This window comes from Melanotaenia boesemani, chromosome 14 (assembly GCF_017639745.1).
Source record: "Melanotaenia boesemani isolate fMelBoe1 chromosome 14, fMelBoe1.pri, whole genome shotgun sequence".
NCBI lineage: Eukaryota > Metazoa > Chordata > Actinopteri > Atheriniformes > Melanotaeniidae > Melanotaenia > Melanotaenia boesemani.
The window spans coordinates 33,492,689-33,514,933 of record NC_055695.1 but is presented as its reverse complement, the minus strand read 5'-3'; the positions used below and the strand labels follow the sequence as shown (position 1 = coordinate 33,514,933).

Genomic DNA, 22,245 nt, shown 5'->3' with positions numbered 1-22,245 from the left:
CAAGTATGACCAAGTTAGAGCCTGCGTCCACGAACCCCACTTGACCATACAATGTAAAGTATTAGACGTGGACAGAAGCTGTAACTTGGTCATTTTTAGAGATATCGATGTGATATTGATATCACACACTCAGGGGGCCCTTCTGAGCCAGCCTACCAAGTTTCAGGTCTCTAGGACAAAGTATGACCAAGTTACAGCCTCTGTCCACGTCTAATACTTTCCATTATAAGTCAGGTGCAGTTCGTGGACAGAGGCTGTAACTCGGTCAAACAAGGTCCCAGGAGGCTGAAACTCACTACGTGGACTCAGGGGAGTCCCCTGAGTGTGTGGTATGAGTTTCAGCCCGATATCTCCATGTTTGACCAAGTTATAGCCCGTGTCCACGAACCCCACCTGAAATTGAATGGAAAGTATTAGACGTGGACAGAGGCTGTAACTCGGTCATTTTTAGAGATATCGATGTGATATTGATAACACACACTCAGGGACCTAGTCTGAGTCAGCCCACCAAGTTTCAGCCCTCTAGGACAAAGTATGACCAAGTTACAGCCTCTGTCCACGTCTAATACTTTCCATTATAAGTCAGGTCAGGTTCGTGGACAGAGGCTGTAACTCGGTCATTTTTAGAGATATCGATCTGGGAATGATATCACACACTCAGGGGGCTCAACTGAGTCAGCCTACCAAGTTTCAGGTCTCTAGGACCAAGTTTGACCAAGATACAGCCTGCGTCCACGAACCCCACCTGACCATACAATACAAAGTATTAGACGTGGACAGAAGCTGTAACTCGGTCATTTTTAGATATATCAATCTGGGAATGATATCACACACTCAGGGGGCCCTTCTGAGTCAGCCTACCAAGTTTCAGGCCTCTAGGACCAAGTTTGACCAAGTTACAGCCTTCGTCCACGTCTAATACTTTCCATTATAAGTCAGGTGCAGTTCGTGGACAGAGGCTGTAACTCGGTCAAACAAGGTCCCAGGAGGCTGAAACTCACTACGTGGACTCAGGGGAGTCCCCTGAGTGTGTGGTATGAGTTTCAGCCCGATATCTCCATGTTTGACCAAGTTATAGCCCGTGTCCACGAACCCCACCTGAAATTGAATGGAAAGTATTAGACGTGGACAGAGGCTGTAACTTGGTCAAACAAGGTCCCAGGAGGCTGAAACTCACTACGTGGACTCAGGGGAGTCCCCTGAGTGTGTGGTATGAGTTTCAGCCCGATATCTCCATGTTTGACCAAGTTATAGCCCGTGTCCACGAACCCCACCTGAAATTGAATGGAAAGTATTAGACGTGGACAGAGGCTGTAACTTGGTCAAACATGGTCCCAGGAGGCTGAAACTCACCAGGTGGACTCAGGGGAGTCCCCTGAGTTTGTGGTATCAGTTTCAGCCCGATATCTTAAAAGATGACCGAGTTACAGCCCGTGTCCACGTCCTGGAACTGTAACACAATGTCCAATTCCAGGTCGTGGACACGGGCTGTAACTCGGTCAAACATGGTCCCAGGAGGCTGAAACTCGCTGGGTGGACTCAGGGGAGTCCCCTGAGTGTGTGGTATCAGTTTCAGCCCGATATCTCCATGTTTGACCGAGTTACAGCCCGTGTCCACGTCCTGGAACTGTAACACAATGTCCAATTCCAGGTCGTGGACACGGGCTGTAACTCGGTCAAACATGGTCCCAGGAGGCTGAAACTCGCTGGGTGGACTCAGGGGAGTCCCCTGAGTGTGTGGTATCAGTTTCAGCCCGATATCTTCATGTTTGACCAAGTTACAGCCTGCGTCCACGAACCCCACCTGAAATCGAATGCAAAGTATTAGACGTGGACAGAGGCTGTAACTCTGTCATTTTTAGAGATATTGATGTGATATTGATAACACACACTCAGGGGGCCCTTCTGAGTCAGCCTACCAAGTTTCAGCCCTCTAGGACCAAGTATGACCAAGTTACAGCCTTCGTCCACGTCTAATACTTTCCATTATAAGTCAGGTGAGGTTCGTGGACAGAGGCTGTAACTCGGTCATTTTTAGAGATATCGATCTGGGAATGATATCACAGACTCAGGGACCTAGTCTGAGTCAGCCTACCAAGTTTCAGGCCTCTAGGACCAAGTATGACTAAGTTACAGCCTGCGTCCACGAACTCCACCTGAGTCCCAATGTCAAGGTATTAGTCGTGGACGCACATTTTCAAACTGGCCTAGCTCGGTCATTTTTAATGCTAGAGACCTGGGATTTCAATGAGGGGTTCCTGGGGGCCTTGGGAACACGTGGGTGGTGATGAAACAAAGTCAAAGTGTTTTAAAACTTGGAACACTTTGAGGTCAGTTTCCATTGGCGGCCATGTTGTTTACATGTGTGTAGAAGCCTGTCGCGTTGCGCACGCACGAGTTAGCTTCACCCTCCCAACGCACACTCGTAGGGCATGTCCTTAGGGATTAGTGACCCGAGTTTGGGGTCTCCAGACCCTTCCCGGGCCCAGATATTTAGATGTGTGTTTCCTCCCATACTTTAACATGGAGGCCTATGGAGGCCTGTTTTCTGCAGTGCTGGCGTTCGGCGCACGAACGACTTAGCTTCACCCTCCCAACGCACCCTTGTAGGGCATGTCCCTGGGGATTACTGACCCGAGTTTGGGGTCTCCAGACCCTTCCCGGGCCCAGATATTTAGATGTGTGTTTCCCCCATACTTTAACATGGAGGCCTGTTTTCTGCAGTGCTGGCGTTCGGCGCACGAACGACTTAGCTTCACCCTCCCAACGCACACTTGTAGGGCATGTCCCTGGGGATTACTGACCCGAGTTTGGGGTCTCCAGACCCTTCCCGGGCCCAGATATTTAGATGTGTGTTTCCCCCATACTTTAACATGGAGGCCTGTTTTCTGCAGTGCTGGCGTTCGGCGCACGAACGAGTTAGCTTCACCCTCCCAACGCACCCTTGTAGGGCATGTCCTTAGGGATTACTGACCCGAGTTTGGGGTCTCCAGACCCTTCCCGGGCCCAGATATTTAGATGTGTGTTTCCCCCATACTTTAACATGGAGGCCTATGGAGGCCTGTTGTCTGCAGTGAGAAACGGGCTGGCGTTCGGCACAGGAACGATTTGGCGTCACCCTCCCAACGCACCCTTGTAGAGCATGTCCTTGGGGATTACTGACCCGAGTTTGGGGTCTCCAGACCCTTCCCGGGCCGAGATATTTAGATGTGTGTTTCCTCCCATACTGTAACATGGAGGCCTGAGGAGGCCATTTTTCTGCAGTGAGAAACGGGCCGGCGTTCGGCGCAGGAACGATTTGGCGCCACCCTCCCAACGCACCCTCGTAGGGCGTGACCTCAGTTTGCACCGACCCGAGTTTGGGGTCTCTAGCCCCTTCCCGGGCCGCGTACGGCCCCAAAAGGGAGCTCGACCTCTCTGACCCACAGTTTAACATGGAGGCCGGGTCCGGGAGTATAAAACGGTGTGGCTTTTCGCACAGGAATAACCTATCGCCACCGTTCCACTTGGCCCCGGTAGAGCTCGACCTCAGTTAGGACTGATGCGATTTTGGTGTCTGTAGCCCGTTCGGGGGCCGCGTGGTACCCCGACGCAGAAGCGACCGTAGTCGTCTATGGGGTTTTCATGGAGCGCTTTTGGGGGTCCTGCGCGGCCCCCGAGGGTCCGAGAGGCCCCAGATTCGGCGTGGGCGTGCGCCTGGGCCTCCTCTACAACCCCTGAAAGTTTCGGGGCGCGCAGCGCCCCCGAAAAAATTTCCCCCCCCTTTTCACCCCAAAAAACCTCAGGGCTTCTTCTGCTCTAAGAGTCTGAGAGGATTTTTTGGAAAGTTTTTGAGAGGGGGGCAAAAATTTTTCGGCGCGCCGCGCCGCGACACAGTCGCGATATGTTGTTCGGGGGGCCGCCCCGCACGCGTTCCAGGCGTCCCCGGGCCGCTGCGACGCACGGCGTGCCCGCGGGAGGCCGTCCACGTGTCTATAATAATGAATGGGCGTTGTCGGTAGGGTACCGTCAATGGGAAATGCATTGGACGTGGACGCTGGTTTTTTTGGACAAATTTTGTGCAATTTTCACCAAATTTGGACCGCTGGCCCTTTCTCCAAGTCCCCTGTCAGAATCCCAGAGCTGGGGGCCCCAAACCCTCCCCGAGGCTACTTCCTTTTCCGAGCGTGCTAGCGTCGCCGCGGCAACGGCGGCCCGCTCGGCACGTCCCCCCGATGACCCCTGTCCGGTCTGACCCCGATGGGACCCAGAACCAAAAAGTTATGGCCTTAATTTGTATGTAGGTCACAGGTCAAATCAATTAAGCATTGGAAAATGCTGTGAATCTTGCTTTGGGGGCATTTTTGAAGATATTTGACCCCTCGTATTTCGGACCCCGAGGGTCCGATCCGTCCCAGATCGCCAGGGGACGTCGTGTGGGACTCGGGACACCGGACGGACCGCGTTTCGCGCCTTTGCGGACACGCTTTAATATCTCGGCCCCGGGGGGTCCGGGGGGCCCGGCGTTTGGTAGGCGGCGTCGGGGGGGTGCCCTAAACGCGAATCAAACGTCAAACCGGACCCCGGACCGCTTTTGGGCAAAAGTTGCTCGGATCGAGCTGCCGTCGCTAGGGGGCGCTCTCGGGGGTCCGCGGGAAGCACCCTGCGAAGGGCGGCCTGATCGGAGCTTTTTTGGACAAAATTCCAGTTGGTGTACAGAAATTCCAGTTCGTGGACACGGGGCCCTCCCACGTCCAACACAGAGTGTCCAGGGCTAAAATTCCAGTTCGTGTACAGAAATTCCAGTTCGTGGACAGGGGACCCCCCCCCCCACCTATTGGGACCCTTCCCGGTGGTCCGGGCCTAAAATTCCAGTTCGTGTACAGAAATTCCAGTTCGTGGACACCGGGACCCCCCGCCGCACCTGTCTGGGACCCCTCCCGTCGAAAGCCGGTGGTTCGAGCCTAAAGTTCCAGTTCGTGTACAGAAATTCCAGTTCGTGGACACCGGGACCCCCGCCGCACCTGTCTGGGACCCCTCCCGTCGAAAGCCGGTGGTTCGAGCCTAAAGTTCCAGTTCGTGTACAGAAATTCCAGTTCGTGGACACCGGGACCCCCGCCGCACCTGTCTGGGACCCCTCCCGTCGAAAGCCGGTGGTTCGAGCCTAAAGTTCCAGTTCGTGTACAGAAATTCCAGTTCGTGGACACCGGGACCCCCGCCGCACCTGTCTGGGACCCCTCCCGTCGAAAGCCGGTGGTTAGAGCCTAAAGTTCCAGTTCGTGTACAGAAATTCCAGTTCGTGGACACCGGGACCCCTCCCGCACCTATCTGGGACCCCCCCCACACCTAAATGACAGTTGGTGTACAGAAATCCCACTTCGGGTACAATCGCTCATCGAGAGTCATTGACCGTGGACACATATCCAGGTTCGTGTCCGAAATTCATTGCACGTGGACGCAGTTCCAGTTCGTGTCCTAGATGGAGCGTGAGCGCCATCTAATGGCCACGTCCACGTCTATTACCTGTCCGAGGACACGTCACGAAAAGTCGGGTTCGCGGACATGACGAAGGCTTCGTCACCGTTTCGTGGACGAAAGCGTCCACGTCCTGGAAAAGCCCATTCATTTCGTAAGGGAAAGTGGCAAAAACGGCCAAAATTCCCTTACCCACGTGAGCATAGAAGTCCCCCAGCAGAACGAGGGAGTCCCTGGAAGGAGTGCTTTCCAACACCCCCTCCAAGGACTCCAAAAAGGGTGGGTACCTGACAGCGGAGGGAGGCTACCCTTTCGTCCATCGGGGTAAACCCCAGTGTACAGGTGCCAAGTTGGGGGGCAATGAGCATGCCCACACCTGCTTGGCACCTCTCTCCGGGAGCAACTCCAGAATGGAAGAGGGTCCAGCCCCTCTAAGGACAGTGGTTTCAGAGCCCAAGCCGTGCGTCGAGGTGAGTCCAACTATATCTAGCCGGAACCGCTCAACCTTGCGCACCAGCTCAGGCTCCTTCCCCGCCAGAGAGGTGACATTCCACGTCTCTAGAGCTAGCTTCTGCAGCTGAGGATCAGACCGCCAAGGTCCCCGCCTCTGGCAGCCGCCCAGCTCACACTGCACCCGACCCCTATGGCCCCTCCTGTAGGTGGTGAGCCCACGGGAGGTGGGGCTCATGTCACCTTTTCAGGCTGAGCCTGACCTAGCCCCATGGGCAAAGGCCCCGCCACCGAGCGCTCGCCTCTGTGCCTCACCTCCAGGCCTGGCTCCAGAGGGGGGCCTTGGTGACCCACGTCTAGGCGAGGGAAACCTTGGTCCATGGTTTGTCATCATCATAGGGGTGTTTTTGAGCCGTGCATCATCTGGTCCCTCAACAACATAGCCACTAGGATCATCAGGACACGCAAACTCCTCCACCACAGTAAGGTGGCGGCTCATGCACACTCACAGCCGAGTGTGAAGCGGCTGGGATGAGAATCAGCACCTCCAAATCCGAGACCATGGTCCTCAGCCGGAAAAGGGTGGAGTGCCTGCTCCGGGTCGGCAATGAGGTCCTGCCCCAAGTGGAGGAGTTCACGTATCTTGGGGTCTTGTTCATGAGTGAGGGAAGGATGGAGCGGGAGATGGACAGGCGGATCGGTGCGGTGTCTGCAGTGATGTGGACTCTGCATCGGTCTGTCGTGGTGAAGAAGGAGCTGAGCCAAAAGGCAAAGCTCTCGATTTACCGGTCGATCTACGTTCCTACCCTCACCTATGGTCACGAGCTGTGGGTAGTGACCGAAAGAACGAGATCGCGAATACAAGTTGCCGAAATGAGTTTTCTCTGCAGGGTGGCCGGGCTCTTCCTTAGAGATAGGGGGAGAAGCTCGTGATCCGGGAGGGGCTCAGAGTAGAGCCACTGCTCCTCCACATCGAGAGGAGCCAGATGAGGTGGCTCGGGCATCTGGTCAGGATGCCTCCCTGGTGAGGTGTTCCGGGCACTGTCCAGGGAAGACCTAGGACATGCTGGACGGACTACATCTCTCGGCTGGTCTGGGAACACCTTGGGATCCCTCCGGATGAGCTGGTGAATGTGGCCGGGGAGAGGGAAGTCTGGGTTTCCCTGCTTAGGCAGCTGCCCTGCGACCGACTCCAGATAAACAGCAGACAATGGGTGAATGGAGAAAAAATTTGGCCCCAGACCAAATGTAGTTGCCGACCCCTGGTGTAGAAAAAAACAAAACATGACTCAGACTCATGGCTCATTTATTGGAGAATAAATTTCAACATCAGTTTTTAACATTTATTTGAACACATTTCCAACAATTACTGATATTTTTCTTGAAATATAAATAAATATGTGTCTGACTTTACTTATCATGATGGATTTTCAAAGCAAACCTCCAAATTCATGAGAGAGATCAAATCACGTCATCTGGCTGTATTTACCACAACAATCTGATATTCATGTGGAAGTATTTTTTTGCTTGTATCCATATTCATTTACATGTTTATATAAATGAATATAAATTGTCTTTTGGTTTTATTACAACCTTATTATTAATATTAATATGTGTAAGGTTTAAAGACCTCTAACTGAGTTTTTTCTTGTGCAGATTCTGAGCCTATGGTCCAAACCCTGGACTGAACATCCTTCAGGTTCCTACAGACTGTGGTGAGTGTAAAACTAGACTCTTCTCACTGAGACCGTCTCGAGTCTTTTACTTTCTTTCTCCTCGCCCATGCCCGCTTGTTTACTTTGTTAGCTGAAGTGTCCCACTGTGTTGTTGGAGAAGATCAATACATGCTTCGGCTCTGTAGATTTTTCGGTTAGGTCAGATACTTCAAGGCATAATGTTTGTGGACATTTACTGGTGTTTAGATCAGCTGATGAGTTGTTGAACCTGTAAACCAGAACATTATTAAATCTAAACTCGCTGGTTCTTGACTCATCAGTTAGTACTTTTCCAGGTTGTATGAGCAGGTGTCTAGATGATGTTTGTGTTGTACATCAGGCTGTATGTACGCGGCAACTTCTCCTGCCACCAGTCGGTGAATTTATGTCCAAATATCCAGTTTTCTTTCCTATACATCTAATCACATACCTGTCAAATTAGCTGCTTTTATCACAAAATGAAGAACCGATGTTTGAGCTACTGCTTTAGTAGCGCTGCATCATGTGTATTTGAGTTTTGTATGTAGTTTGCTTCGGGGTGGGAGGCGGGAGCAGCTTCCCAGTCTGGCTTTCAGTTTAACTCTTCATACGGAAATTCATGGCGCTGCTGTAAATGGTGGAAAACACCACTCTGCTGCTCATCTGCAGCTCTGAATCCGAACCATCTCCAGGTAACCGAGCCACCAGTTCCTTTTCAGCATCTTCCTCCCGGCAGAGAGGTGGAACCATGAAGTCATGTTGTAGTCAACGCTGCATAATTACAGTAGAAATCTAGTATCAGATAAACTTTATTGTTCGATTCCACACCACTCAGAAATCTTCCCGTTACCTCCGTCAACATCCAGAACAAACATAATCGACCGGACTCCAGTTTTCCACTGTAACATTTCCACTGACAGGACTCTTTCATCGGCTTCATCTGAGTCTTGCTTCTTGGTGCACGTCGTACATACTGGACCCGCTGAAGGTCTGAATGATTTAGAGAAAAAACAAATCTCACTGATTTTTCTGACCAATATCTTGATTTTGTCTTTTAAATTTCAGCTTCTGTTTAGTGTTCATGAAGAAAAATGTCTCTAACATGAGATGGAGGATTACCACATGGGATGACAAAATGATAAATATGAACTGCTCTATATTCCCACGTTAAGATATAACTGGCTTTAATATCACTACAAGATGCAACCTGTGGAGGTTTCCTCTAGAAAAGGGTTGCTACATGTTGGACATGTTTTCTGTCCTCTGGGTTTTTGTTTCAGAGATTTAGTCTTTTATGGGAATTAGTTCGAGATTAGGTTTGAAGATGAGACGTGATGAACATCCGCTGTTCTATGAAGTTGGTCGGGCAGTAGAAACAAAGTAGAACACCGTGGAACTGTGGACGTCATGTAACCGTAGACGCCAAGAAAACATGGACTTTGTGGAACCGTGGAAGCTGTGGAACCGTGGAGGCCGTGGAACCGTGGACGCCGTGAAACCATGGATGCTGTGGAACCGTGGACGCTGTGGAACCATGGATGCTGTAGATGCTGTGGAACTGTGGAGGCCGTGGAACCACGGATGCTGTGGGACCGTGGATGCTGTGGAACCATGGATGCTGTAGAGGCTGTGGAACCGTGGATGCTGTAGAGGCTGTGGAACCGTGGAGGCTGTGGAACCGTGGATGCTGTGGAACCATGGATGCTGTAGAGGCTGTGGATGCTGTGGAACCATGGATGCTGTAGAGGCTGTGGAACTGTGGATGCTGTGGAACCGTGGATGCTGTAGAGGCTGTGGATGCTGTGGAACCACGGATGCTGTAGAGGCTGTGGAACCGTGGAGGCTGTGGAACCGTGGACACTGTGGAACCATGGATGCTGTAGAGGCTGTGGAACCGTGGAGGCTGTGGAACCATGGATGCTGTAGAGGCTGTGGAACCGTGGAGGCTGTGGAACCATGGATGCTGTAGAGGCTGTGGAACTGTGGATGCTGTGGAACCGTGGATGCTGTAGAGGCTGTGGATGCTGTGGAACCACGGATGCTGTAGAGGCTGTGGAACTGTGGAGGCTGTGGAACCGTGGACACTGTGGAACCATGGATGCTGTAGAGGCTGTGGAACCGTGGATGCTGTGGAACCATGGATGCTGTAGAGGCTGTGGATGCTGTGGAACCATGGATGCTGTAGAGGCTGTGGAACCGTGGATGCTGTGGAACCATGGATGCTGTAGAGGCTGTGGATGCTGTGGAACCATGGATGCTGTAGAGGCTGTGGAACCGTGGAGGCTGTGGAACCGTGGACACTGTGGAACCATGGATGCTGTAGAGGCTGTGGAACCGTGGATGCTGTGGAACCATGGATGCTGTAGAGGCTGTGGATGCTGTGGAACCATGGATGCTGTAGAGGCTGTGGAACCGTGGAGGCTGTGGAACCGTGGACACTGTGGAACCATGGATGCTGTAGAGGCTGTGGAACCGTGGATGCTGTGGAACCATGGATGCTGTAGAGGCTGTGGAACCGTGGATGCTGTGGAACCATGGATGCTGTAGAGGCTGTGGAACCGTGGAGGCTGTGGAACCGTGGACACTGTGGAACCATGGATGCTGTAGAGCAGTGGAGCCCAAGTCCAGTCCTCAAGATCTACCATCCTGCAACTTTTGGATGCAGCCCTTCCCCAACACACTTGAACGGCTCGTTGCCAGGTGTCTGCAGAGCTGAGTGGCATGTGGAGGAGGGAACTGAGCCTTTTGATCCAGGTGTGTTGGAGAAGGGTTGCATCTAAAAGTTCCAGGATAGTAGATCTGGAGGACTGGAGTTGGGCAGCCCTGCTGTAGAGGCTGTGGAACCAGTAAAAACAAAATATTAATTTGTTGTTTGTTTACAAAGATCTGATATCAGCGCAGGAAGAATGAGCTAGACTCTGTCCACCTTATTTATCTGGATGGATTTTATAACATGGAAGTTTTGTTTCACAGTGACAGAACATGTTTTAGTGGTTGAGGTTCGTATTAATATCATCTCCCTTTTTCCTGAAATTCCTATTGTTTTTCCCGTGGCTCTTAGGAGATTTAATATGGAATGTGTCTTTATTCATTTCTGCAAACAGCTTTAATATCTAACATGTGGTGTGAAAGGTAAAAGTGGATTGTACACAAATGTCTCACATTTCACAGCATTTCCTTGATTTTATTCTGGACTGTTGGTGTCGCCGTTCCTTTTTTTCCCTCCAGCCTTTAAAATTGTTGAGGTTATTCCGCTCTTTAAATCTGATCATCCATCGGTATTCTCAAATTATCGTCTTATATCCAGACTGCCTTGACTTTCTAAAGTTCTTGAAAAGTTAGTATATAATAGAATCATGAAACACCTAGAACAACAATATCTTTTTCGAACACCAATATGGATTTAGGAAGAGATATTCTACATATATGGCTCTTTTACACCTTAGATAGAAAATTACTGCTCTGGAGAAAAATCAGTATGCCTTTGGCACATTTCGAGATTTATTAAAGGCTTTTGATACGGGTAATCATGAAATTTTATTATCAAAAATGTTTTGTTATGGTTTTTAAAAACAGGTTTTACAATGGGTTGCTAATTACTTAAACAGAAGAGCAGTTTAATTTTATTTCTTTTTAATGGGAACCCATCACAACTGGCTGAACTAAAACGTGGTGTTCCACAAGGGTCCATTTTAGGACTCTTGTTGTTTTTAATATACGTTAATGATCTTGCTAATGCTTTAAGTATATTGTCACCTGTTTTATTTGCTGATGATACTAACTTCTTTGTCTCTGACCAAAATTTTGATTCCCATATTACCAAGACAAATGCTGGACTCATTGATTTTTCCCACTGATTTAAGTTAAACAGGTTATCACTCAATGTCAAGAAATCTAATTTCATTATTTTTAGAAATAAGAACAAGACTTACAATGCAGACAGAGCCAAAATCTAGATCATTGATAATGCACCTGCACAAGTTTCATCAGGAAAGCTTTAGGCGTCTATACTGATGAAAGGTTCTGCTTTAAGAATCGTTGTGAGTTTGTTTGTAAGACGATTTCTAAATCATTGGGCATTATAAAAAGGGTTAAACAATATTTAAAAAACAGCACACTCTTAACCTTATTTTACAGTTTAATTTATCCTGACATTTCTTACTGTAAGATAATTTGGGCCAGCACCCTTCTTACTTACAATCTGTAGAGTTCATAAATCCTTTGTAAGAATTACCATCAGTTCTTATTTAGCTTCAACTAAACCGTAATTTAAACAGTTGCAACTACTTCCAATTTATGAGATCAACAAGTTCCAAACAGGGGTTCTTTTGTATAAAGTGGTTGGCCTTTCGACATCTTTTCCTCTTTCTTTTCAAAGTTATTTTCAGTCTAACTGTTGCTATCATGCACATCTTACAAGAAGTAAGAATGACTTACACGTTCCTTTCTGTAGGATCACTGCTGCTAAATTCTCGTTCGTTTATCAAGGTGCGATGCAGTGGAATGACATAAAAAAATCTAACAGGATCATCTTCCTCTTTAAAAACGTTAAGACCAAGTTTAAAGCATCCCTTCAGATGTCCTAGTCACTTTTCTATTGTGGCTTGTAAGTATTTTTAAATGAGGTTTAATGTAGTATCGTACGTACCTGTGTGTATGAGAATAGGGCTGGGTTAAAAAAATCGATTCATTGATTTAAATCGATTTTAATTATATTAAACGAAAATCGATTAATAAACTCAGAGATCGATTTAAAATAAAGTATTTAATTTCTGGTCACATGACCGTACTCCCGCGGTACTTGCCTATGCTCAGCGAAATCTCGCGAGTTTGGGCTTTGAGGACAATAATGGCAGGAGAAGGCAAAACAACACTACTGAAAGCACCCTCAAGTTTGAAGGCAGATGTGTGGCTTTATTTTGGATTTAAACCCAGTGAAAGCAACATAGAGGAGCTGGACAAAACCAAAGCGGTCTGCAAACTCTGCGACATCGAGGTAAAATATTGTGGAAATACCACCAACCTCAGAAACCATTTAACGAGGCATCACCCTACGACGCAGCCGAACGCAAGCGACCAAAAGCAAACCAAGCTAGAAAACGCGTTTGTGTGCAAGTTGTCTTCAAGCTCGTCGCGGGCCCAGAAAATAACTGAAGCGATCGCAGTGTTTATATGTAAAGACTTAAGACCATTTAGCGTGGTTGAAAATGACGGCTTCCAAAGCCTCGTTAAATTACTTGAGCCACGCTACGTGTTGCCAACACGCAAACATTTAAGCGAGGTGGCCATATCTAAGCTCTATGAAGAGGTGAAAAATGGCGTTGCAACTTCGCTGAAGTTGGCGACAAGAGTTGCCCTAACTTGTGACAGCTGGACATCGAGAGCCACAGATTCATATCTGACAATAACATGCCACTATATAGATATGGAGTGGCTACTGTTGTCTCATGTTTTACAAACCAGGAAGATTCAAACGAGTCACACGGCAAAAAATCTGTCAGACCTTCTGTCTGATGCTTTACAGGAGTGGGAACTAACGGACAAAGACCCTGTCATCGTGACAGACAACGCTGCAAACATAGTCCGAGCTGTGGAGTTAACGTCTCTGTTGCACGTCGGGTGTTTTGCTCACACCCTAAACCTGGCTTCACAAGCAGCTCTCAAGATCCCAGCTGTTGCACGCCTGCTCGGGAGAGTAAGGTACATCGTGTCATTCTTTCATCGTAGTGCTATGGCTAACCTCAAACTAAAAGAAAAGCAACGGATGCTAAATCTGCCTGCACATAAGCTGGTTATTGATGTGGTGACTCGGTGGAATAGCGCAATGGATATGTTGGAGCGCTTCCTGGAGCAACAGCCAGCCATCTCAGCAGCTCTTCTATCACCTGAAGTTCGCAGGAAAGAGAGTGATCTTTGCACATTGACTGAGGCAGACATAACAACGGCAGAAGATGTGATGAAGGCTCTTCAGCCCCTGAAAGCAGCCACACTGGTTATGTCTGAGGAGAAGACCCCCACTCTGTCAGTTGTGGCACCCCTGCATGCACAGCTGCTGCTGGAGATGAGTGGTGCAACCCATGACACAGCTGTCATCAAAGACCTTAAGGCTGCTGTATACAACAACTTGAACTCAAGGTAGGCTAATTAAATATACATTATAAAATTTTAGAACGCATGCTGTATGTTAGTATGTTAATGTATGCATGTATGTGTAACGGCTTTTCCTTTTATTTTTTTTTATTTTTTAATACTTTATTGTTGTAAATTTAGTATTGGGTGGTTCAAATTTTTATTTTCTTATCCATTTGTTTTTTTTTTTGTATATATCTGCTCTTGTTGGCATCAACGCACCAAAACAAATTCCTTGTACGGGTGAACCTACTTGGCAATAAAACTGATTCTGATTGTGAAACATATACAATATATCTCAATGATTACACAATATCAACTAATGAGGTTATTCACATAATCATATAATATTTTGAAGGTATTTGACCCTGAAGGACAAGCTGTATGTGGCATCAGCCTTAGATCCTCGCTTCAAGACTCTGCCCTTCTTGTCCAGTGAGGCCCGTGATAACACCTTTTCTCGCCTGGTGACTGAAGCTGCAGGTCCTGAGCAAGTGGACACATCTAACGTGAGTTAAAATGTAGAAAAAAAAAAGTTTTTACATTAACAACAACAACGAAAGACTGATGTTAATTTTTTTTTCCCTAAGACATCATTTTCATATTTTAACAGCAAGCTGGTGGTGGTGCAAAGGAGAAATGCATCCCTCCTGGTCCTGTTAAGGATGCCACCCCTCCTTCACCAAAGAGATTAAGGGAATCAGCCTTGGTGACTCTCCTTGGATCTGCCTATGCATCTAAACCTGCAACATCACAGAAGACTCCAGCTGAAGAGGCACAGGAAGAAGTGAACAGATATAGGGAGGTAAAACCGATCCTGCTCTCTGACAACCCACTGACCTGGTGGAAAGCACATGCAGGGGAGTATCCCCTTTTGGCTTGTCTAGCAAGGAGGTATCTCTGTGTACCTGGGACTAGTGTCTCCTCAGAGCGTGTTTTTTCAACAGCTGGGGACATTGTAACAGCACAAAGGAGCTGCCTCACTCCACAACATGTAGACCAGTTACTTTTCTTGCAGAAAAATCTTGCAGTTGTGAACAAATAAGAATGCAATCATAAAGGTCTTCAGTTTCATAACCTATACAGTTTAAGTTAGCTATAGTTGTTATATAATACCATCTCAGAGACTGAAAAAAACTTATGTTCTTTGTTTTGCACAATTTTAAATCAAGTTTGGAGCCTTTACAATTCTGATCTGTTTGGGTCCATTCTCAAGTTATTTGAGACAGATATGACTGTCGGTCTTTGTAAATTTACTAGACAGCAGAAAAACTGTGTAAAATGAAAAGGTTGTGCATGTTCTTCCTACGGCATAAGTGATGTTCACTTGTTGTTTTTAGACACTATGTTCACTAGCTGTCTAGACATGATTCAGTTTAAGTTCTCACTTTATTTTTCACACATCTTTTTGCTGTTCTTTTAAAAAGAACCTGTCCAGGAATAAGGATGTTTTTTTCAGAAATGCTAATATGTTTACAATAAGTAACATGCACAGCCAATGCACATGTAATACAATTGCAGTTAAGGTGTACAGTTTGCTCACCTAATTTAATTTGGTCATTGTTGTTGACTAAAAAGTTTGTGTAAGGGTAAACCCAATTTGTGGCTATACCCAGTCCTGTTACAGTAACACTCTGTTGTGTTAAACATTTAATGTATTCTTTTCACAAATAAATGGTAGTCATGTGACATGTTGCTGTTTTTAGACATTTTTTCAGTGTAAATTAAACTTTAAAATGTATATTCATAATTGAAAGGTTGCCTCAGTGTTTTATAAAAATAGTTATCTGAGAACATGTGTAATATTCAAGAAAAATCTGTGTTACAAAAATAACTGTAAAAGAATCAATATTGAATCGAATCGGATTTAATCGAAATCGAATCGATTCTGGCTCTTGAAAAATCGAATCGAATCGTTTCTGGAAATTTGTGGCGATACCCAGCCCTATATGAGAAGAAGATATGTGTCTGTATTTCTGTATTATGTCGGGGGGGTGTAGTTGCACAATATAAGTATATTATGGGGAGAGTTGCTAATAAGCCCTTTGGGCTTCTTGACTTTACCTATACATTTTAAACATGTGTTTTTAACATGTTTCTTTTATTGTTATTTTTTTCCTTTTAATGATTTTAAAACACACACACAAACACACACACACACACAGTATCATATCAGGAGGTATACATGACACAGCATTTAAGCCAAACTGTTGCAGTTATTCACCTGAAGCACCGGCTGCCCTCTCGTTTATCTTTATGAAATTACTCACATGTGAATCAACGAGCAGGAAGCAAAACTTCTGGAAACATCTCTTCCCTACAGTTGGGATGATTTCAGTGTGTCTGGTAGCTAACTGTTTAAACTCTGTATGAGCTATCCTGACAACTAAAGATGTGTCTTCATGTTTCCCTCAGTGTGGAGATGACATGCCATTCATAAATTCATTCATGGACAAGACCCGAGGGGACAGAAAAAAAAGAGAAAACTGGACAAAGTGAAATGGAAAGTAGAAAAAAGACAAAGATCCAGTAGATAGAAGCAACAAGCTTCAGTCCAACCTAACACCAACCAGCTGCTACACCTGTACAGAAACACAACAGAGAATTTCCTACAGCTTTTACAGATAAACTAAGCTGACATGTGAGTTTTGACTGGATGATTATAAAAAAATGTGTTTAACCCCTCCCCCTCCATCTCTGAAAATAGAGCCACACCATCAGCTCTCAGACCTTTAAATAGAGGCAAGCTCTACTTCTGTTCTGCTGCTGCAGCACTCACAGCTTTAATGCAGAAAAACCTCAGAGAACATGAAACTTAACTGTTATCATCACAGACCTGGAGGCAGCATGCTGAGACGTTGGTGATGATGAAGATTACATAAGTCTGAAACAGGACCGGTGTGTCCATCTTCTCTCACACACACTGCACATCTTTACTCCCATGTTTTCTTATTCACTCAGTAAATTTGGGAATATTTCCAACTAAAGCAAGTCAGTGGAGTTCATAGTAAAACTGAATTAGCTTACGTGATTAGCATGCTATCATTCAGGGCTGTATGGATCCGTTCCACAAACACAAGCTAACCTTTAACATCAGCTGTTTTATGTAATCAGTGTGATGGCTAGTTTATGTGGACACTAGTAAAAACATGAAGCTGTGGATACAGCTGAGAGGGATGGAAAATGACATTTTAAAACACAATTTAAAATGGATCCAGTATTCTTGTAGGTTTTATTAACATCAACACTGTATCTGAGATTTTAAGTTTAAGAATATTTAGAGAAACTCCACTCAGTAAAACCATCTTTATTCATTTCATCATTACAAGTTAGACTGCTTTCTTTCCCAGGAATGAGTAAAATAGTCCTAGGAATGAGTACAGTAGCCCTAGGAATAAGTAAAATAGTCCTAGGAATGAGTGAAGTTGCCCTAGGAATGAGTAAAATAGTCCTAGGAATGAGTACAGTGGCCCTAGGAATGAGTACAATAGTCCTAGGAATGAGTGAAGTAGCCCTAGGAATGAGTACAGTGGCCCTAGGAATGAGTACAGTAGCCCTAGGAATGAGTACAATGGCCCTAGGAATGAGTACAGTAGCCCTAGGAATGACTAAAGTAGCCCTAGGAATGACTAAAGTAGTCCTGGGAATGAGTAAAGTAGTCTTAGGAATGGGTACAGTAGCCCTAGTAATGAGTAAAGTAGTCCGAGGAATGGGTAAAGTAGTCCTAGGGAATGAGTACAGTAGCCCTAGGAATGAGTACAGTAGCCATAGGAATGACTAAAGTAGTCCTGGGAATGAGTAAAGTAGTCTTAGGAATGAGTACAGTAGCCCTAGTAATGAGTAAAGTAGTCCTGGGAATGAGTACAGTAGTCCTAGGAAGAGTAAAGCCATCCTATGAATGAGTAAAGTAGTTCTAGGAATGAGAACAGTAGTCTTAGAATTAGTACAGTAGCCCTAGGAATGAGTACAGTAGCCCTAGGAATGACTAAAGTAGTCCTGGGAATGAGTAAAGTAGTCTTAGGAATGAGTACAGTAGCCCTAGTAATGAGTAAAGTAGTCCGAGGAATGAGTACAGTAGCCCTGGGAATGAGTACAGTGGTCCTAGGAATGAGTAAAGTCATCCTAGGAATGAGTACAGTAGTCCTAGGAATGAGTACAGCAGCCCTGGGAATGAGTACAGTGGTCCTAGGAATGAGTAAAGTCATCCTAGGAATGAGTACAGTAGTCCTAGGAATGAGTACAGCAGCCCTAGGAATGAGTACAGTAGCCCTAGGAATGAGTACGTTAGTCCTAGGAATGAGTACAGTAGCCCTAGGAATGAGTACGTTAGTCCTAGGAATGAGTACAGTAGCCCTAGGAATGAGTACAGTAGCCCTAGGAATGAGTACGTTAGTCCTAGGAATGAGTACAGTAGCCCTAGGAAATGTGACATGCTTTCTGTGTTCACATTGGTCTATGCGCAAAACTGAGATGAGAGACGTTTTGTTTTATTCTATGAAGTCTAGAAGTGGTTGCAGCACCAAGCTAGGAAGAAAAGCACGTCCTCTCCGTGCAGCCGGTCTGATCGGTTCTGCTTCCAAATAGTTGTTTTAGCCTCATAGCATAATGGGCTTGGCAGACGGGAGGCGCTGTTGCTCCTCCTCCATCATTTCCTATGGAACCTGTGTGATGGGGCGAAAATCGCTGTCCTCCTCCTGCCAAGTGACAGGCGACATTTGTGCATGTGAAATGTTGCGCTCGTTCGTGCAGACGTGCACACAGGGCGACGCGACACAAGAAAACAGAAAAAGTTGAATTTTTGCCGCTGTCGCCTGGTGCTACAGCCAACCAGCGAGGGGCTTGATGAACTGACCAATGAGAGCAGGCTGGACAGTTCAGTCTGCAAACACTTTGAACATGGAAGAATGGATCATTTTAGCTGAATAAAAGGCAGCCACGTAGCGCCAGACTGAATTAGTCCGAACGTAGGTTCTGGATTTATCTGGATCAGCCTTGAGGTCCATCAAATGATGATATCCAGGATGCTGTTTCCTATTTTGTAAACTCGGATGAAGCCTGGGTCGTCTTTCTTTTATACAGTAAACAGCAAGATTTCTGTCAATTCATGCAAAATCTTGAAAAGGTCAAAATCCCCACCAAAATCATAACCAATCAAATTTCTTGGAGAAAAGTGATCTGAGAGCACGATGCACGACACCGCTGCCGTCACTGGTCGCCTCCCGTGTGTCGAGCCCATTACAGTATAAATATTGTTGCCTTCATTAAGCGCGCTTGCATGTGGTCGACAGGTGCAGAGAGAAGGAAAGACTCCCTCCATAAACTTCTCCTCTGCAAAACCCCTTTGAGGTGTTTCACCCATTTCTTGATGATAACGTTTATTCCTACAAGGTCTAGTATGATGTAATGCAGCATGGATCCATCTCTGCATACCATCCTTTACAGGATACTTCCACATGATTGGGAATCTAAAAAATAGAGCAGTCAAAATGACCACTAGGTATAAATGATCATATTTTCTCTGTTTATACTAAATATTAAAACTTGTTCTTATTTATTCTCATAGTTTCAAGAAAAGTCAGGGACCTGCATTCTAGGTTAACTTCATGTAAACATCCAGAGTTTATAGTTTAAGTGATTTACCCTTTTCAGACCAGATCTGTAGTGTTGGCATCCTGATCAGATAAAATATTATCAATCTGAGTACTTTCTTTACAGTATTTGGAGTTAACAAAGATTCTAAACTCAGTATGTTCTTTTTAGGTATTAAAGTCTTTTTTCGAGACCTTAAATCTGTGTAGTAGATACTAATTTCCTTTTGTTAAAAAAGTGGGCCATCAATTGATAAGGGAATCTATGAAGAACCGGATCAATAACCAGAATTGATTGCTTGAAGTGGAGAAATTAGCAGAAGCTCTAAAGTGTACAGAGCTGTTCTCGTAGTCTCCTTACGTGGGGTTTGAACTGTGTTTGGTTTGGATGCAGATGCTTGGAAGAGTCTTTTAGCTGAGTTTGTCCTGTCATGTTAGCTTGCTGCTTCCTGCTGTCTGCCAACATCTTCAGGTCAGTAGGATCTCATGCTGCCTCCTGTACAGAGAGGTCTTTGATGAATAGATCTGAGTGAAGAAACTGATTATACTGAGGATGCTGTAGGTGAGATTATTAGAAACTGTTGTCCAGAACAGCTTGTATGATACAGGCTGATTCCATCATGTTGTCATAGTAACAGGCCTGAGCCCTGGAGCGTAGAGTTCATAGCCTGCAGATTGCTTTAGCTAGCTGGTTTTCCCGGTGGTTCGACACATTGTTTTTGGTGTTAAATATAAAAGTTCTGTTGTGTTTATTTCTTACCAGCAAAGTGTCTTCGCTGACATGGGATGTAAACACATAGTTTGCTACGTAGCTGTAGCAGCCAGGTCATGCTTCTCATGCTCTCCTCTCTAAAAGAGAACGTGTCCTAGTAAAAGACGACGTGTCCGGGTAAAAGAGGACGTGTCCGGGTAAAGGAGGACGTGTCCGGGTAAAAGAGGACGTGTCCTAGTAAAAGAGGACGTGTCCGGGTAAAAGAGGACGTGTCCGGGTAAAGGAGGACGTGTCCGGGTAAAGGAGGACGTATCCCGGTAAAGGAGGACGTATCCGGGTAAAAGAGGACGTGTCCGGGTGAAAGAGGACGTGTCTGAGTAAAAGAGGACGGATGTGTCCGGGTAAAAGAGGACGTGTCCGGGTAAAACAGGACGTGTCCGAGTAAAAGAGAACGTGTCCGGGTAAAGGAGGACGTGTCCGGGTAAAGGAGGACGTGTCCGGGTAACAGAGGACGTGTCCGGGTAAAAGAGAACGTGTCCGGGTAAAAGAGGACGTGTCCGGGTAACAGAGGACGTGTCCGAGTAAAAGAAAACGTGTCCGGGTAAAAGAGGACGTGTCCGGGTAAAAGAGGACGGATGTGTCCGGGTAAAAGAGGACGTGTCTGGGTAAAAGAGGACGTGTCCGGGTAACAGAGGACGTGTCCGAGTAAAAGAAAACGTGTCCGGGTAAAAGAGGACGTGTCCGGGTAAAAGAGGACGGATGTGTCCGGGTAAAAGAGGACGTGTCCGGGTAAAAGAGAACGTGTCCGGGTAAAAGAGGACGTGTCCGGGTAAAAGAGGACTTGTCCGGGTAAAAGAGGACGTGCCTGGGTAAAAGAGGACGTGTCTGGGTAACAGAGGACGTGTCTGGGTAAAAGAGGACGTGTCTGGGTAACAGAGGACGTGTCTGGGTAAAAGAGGACGTGTCTGGGTAACAGAGGACGTGTCCGGGTAAAAGAGGACGTGTCCGGGTAAAAGACATTCAGATGGGTAATACGTCTAAAGCAGTAAAACTGCAACATTTTAAATTGGGAATTCGATTTAAAAACTATTAATCGTTGAGTTCTACTAACAGCCAAAACGACATCCAGATCGAGAGGAAAAATTGGTGCAAATGGACAAAAGTCTCGATGATGCACAAGGCTCATTGTTCTTTTTTTTTTTTTTTTTTTAACCCTGTCCTGTCCAGCATCCTAACATACAGAACGGTGGTCTGTGTGCCATATTTTGCTTGACAGATTTGCTCTACCAAGGGAGACATGTTATATACATGGCTGCCCTTGATATTTTTATTATTTTTATTGTAATCTTATTTTCTTTAGTCTTATATGTCAGTGCCGAACCTGACAGGGAGATAGAGGAAGAGAAAGAGAGAGAGAGAAAAAAAAAGGGAGAAAAGGACAGGATTAAAATGTGGAAATAACTAGAGATGCACCGATTGCAAAATTCTTGGCCGATACCGATTTCCGGTTTTTGAGGGGGTCTGACCTGCCAAAACCGGTTTTACCGATACCGATTTTCTATCTAAGAAATCATTATAATCATACAATAGACACCATATTTACTTGGCTTGAGAATAAAACATCAAAAATAAGATATAGTGAGTTTCAACAGTGCCCCCTGAGCAGATTTATTTAGAACACTGACCATAACATTCAGTCCAGTTTACAGGTCAATATAGGAAAAAAACTAAAATATTAAGACAAACAAAAGATAAAGTGCACCATGCATACTTGAAAACTGGTTCTCTAAGTAAATCACATTTTAGGCCTTTTATTTCTTTTCACATTTCAAAATAAGTGCAGGATTTAATATAGGCCTAGGATAAAAAAAATAAAGTGCACCACATGCTCTTGTCAATTGAAACTGGTTCTCATAACATTTTTAACATTTGCATTTGACCTCTCTTGACATCTCTAAATAAAAAAATAACATTGAAATAAACAGGTAGCTTTAAGTTGTGAACAAAGTGCTCTGTCCCACTCCCAGTGCAATCACTCAACCATCAATGGCAGGTTCTTCTTCACAAACAGCAGCATTTCTGCCTTCTCCCCAGAAAGCCTGTTTCTTTTCTCATCAAGGACATTACTAGCCAAGCTAAACAAGCGCTCACTATCAATGCTTGTGCATGGAGCAGAGAGGTATGCTTGGGCAAGCGGGGCAAGTGCAGGGTAGTGTGT

The 22,245-nt window shown here is 46.0% G+C and overlaps 2 protein-coding genes and 1 long non-coding RNA gene across 3 annotated transcripts in view; 2 read left to right on the top strand and 1 right to left on the bottom strand.

Moving 5' to 3' along the window:
- Positions 1 to 22,245, top strand: part of tbl1xr1a (tbl1x receptor 1a) — a 92,072-nt gene that overhangs the window by 47,704 nt on the left and 22,123 nt on the right. The window contains exon 2 of the mRNA XM_042007012.1: positions 7,561 to 7,619. The gene's annotated coding sequence lies outside the window, so the exon portion shown is untranslated. The remainder of the gene's footprint in view (positions 1 to 7,560; positions 7,620 to 22,245) is intronic.
- On the top strand, positions 12,446 to 15,409 carry LOC121653484 (E3 SUMO-protein ligase ZBED1-like). Its single transcript, XM_042007007.1, has 3 exons — positions 12,446 to 13,733; positions 14,086 to 14,236; positions 14,341 to 15,409. Exons 1-3 carry the CDS (start codon positions 12,448 to 12,450, stop codon positions 14,770 to 14,772), a joined length of 1,869 nt encoding a protein of 622 aa, XP_041862941.1. The 5' UTR covers positions 12,446 to 12,447; the 3' UTR covers positions 14,773 to 15,409.
- Positions 15,692 to 21,620, bottom strand: LOC121653487. The gene is made up of 3 exons (XR_006012795.1): positions 21,490 to 21,620; positions 20,257 to 20,261; positions 15,692 to 15,703 (listed from the first exon to the last, which is right to left on the bottom strand). It is a non-coding gene; the product is annotated as an uncharacterized LOC121653487 (long non-coding RNA).

Excerpts from the sequence above, each read along its gene's own strand:
- LOC121653484 (XM_042007007.1), top strand. The coding sequence starts at position 12,448 with ATGGCAGGAGAAGGCAAAACAACACTACTGAAAGCACCCTCAAGTTTG. Across the intron at positions 13,734-14,085 it reads TACAACAACTTGAACTCAAG|GTATTTGACCCTGAAGGACA; the intron begins GTAGGCTAATTA and ends AATATTTTGAAG. Across the intron at positions 14,237-14,340 it reads AGCAAGTGGACACATCTAAC|CAAGCTGGTGGTGGTGCAAA; the intron begins GTGAGTTAAAAT and ends ATATTTTAACAG.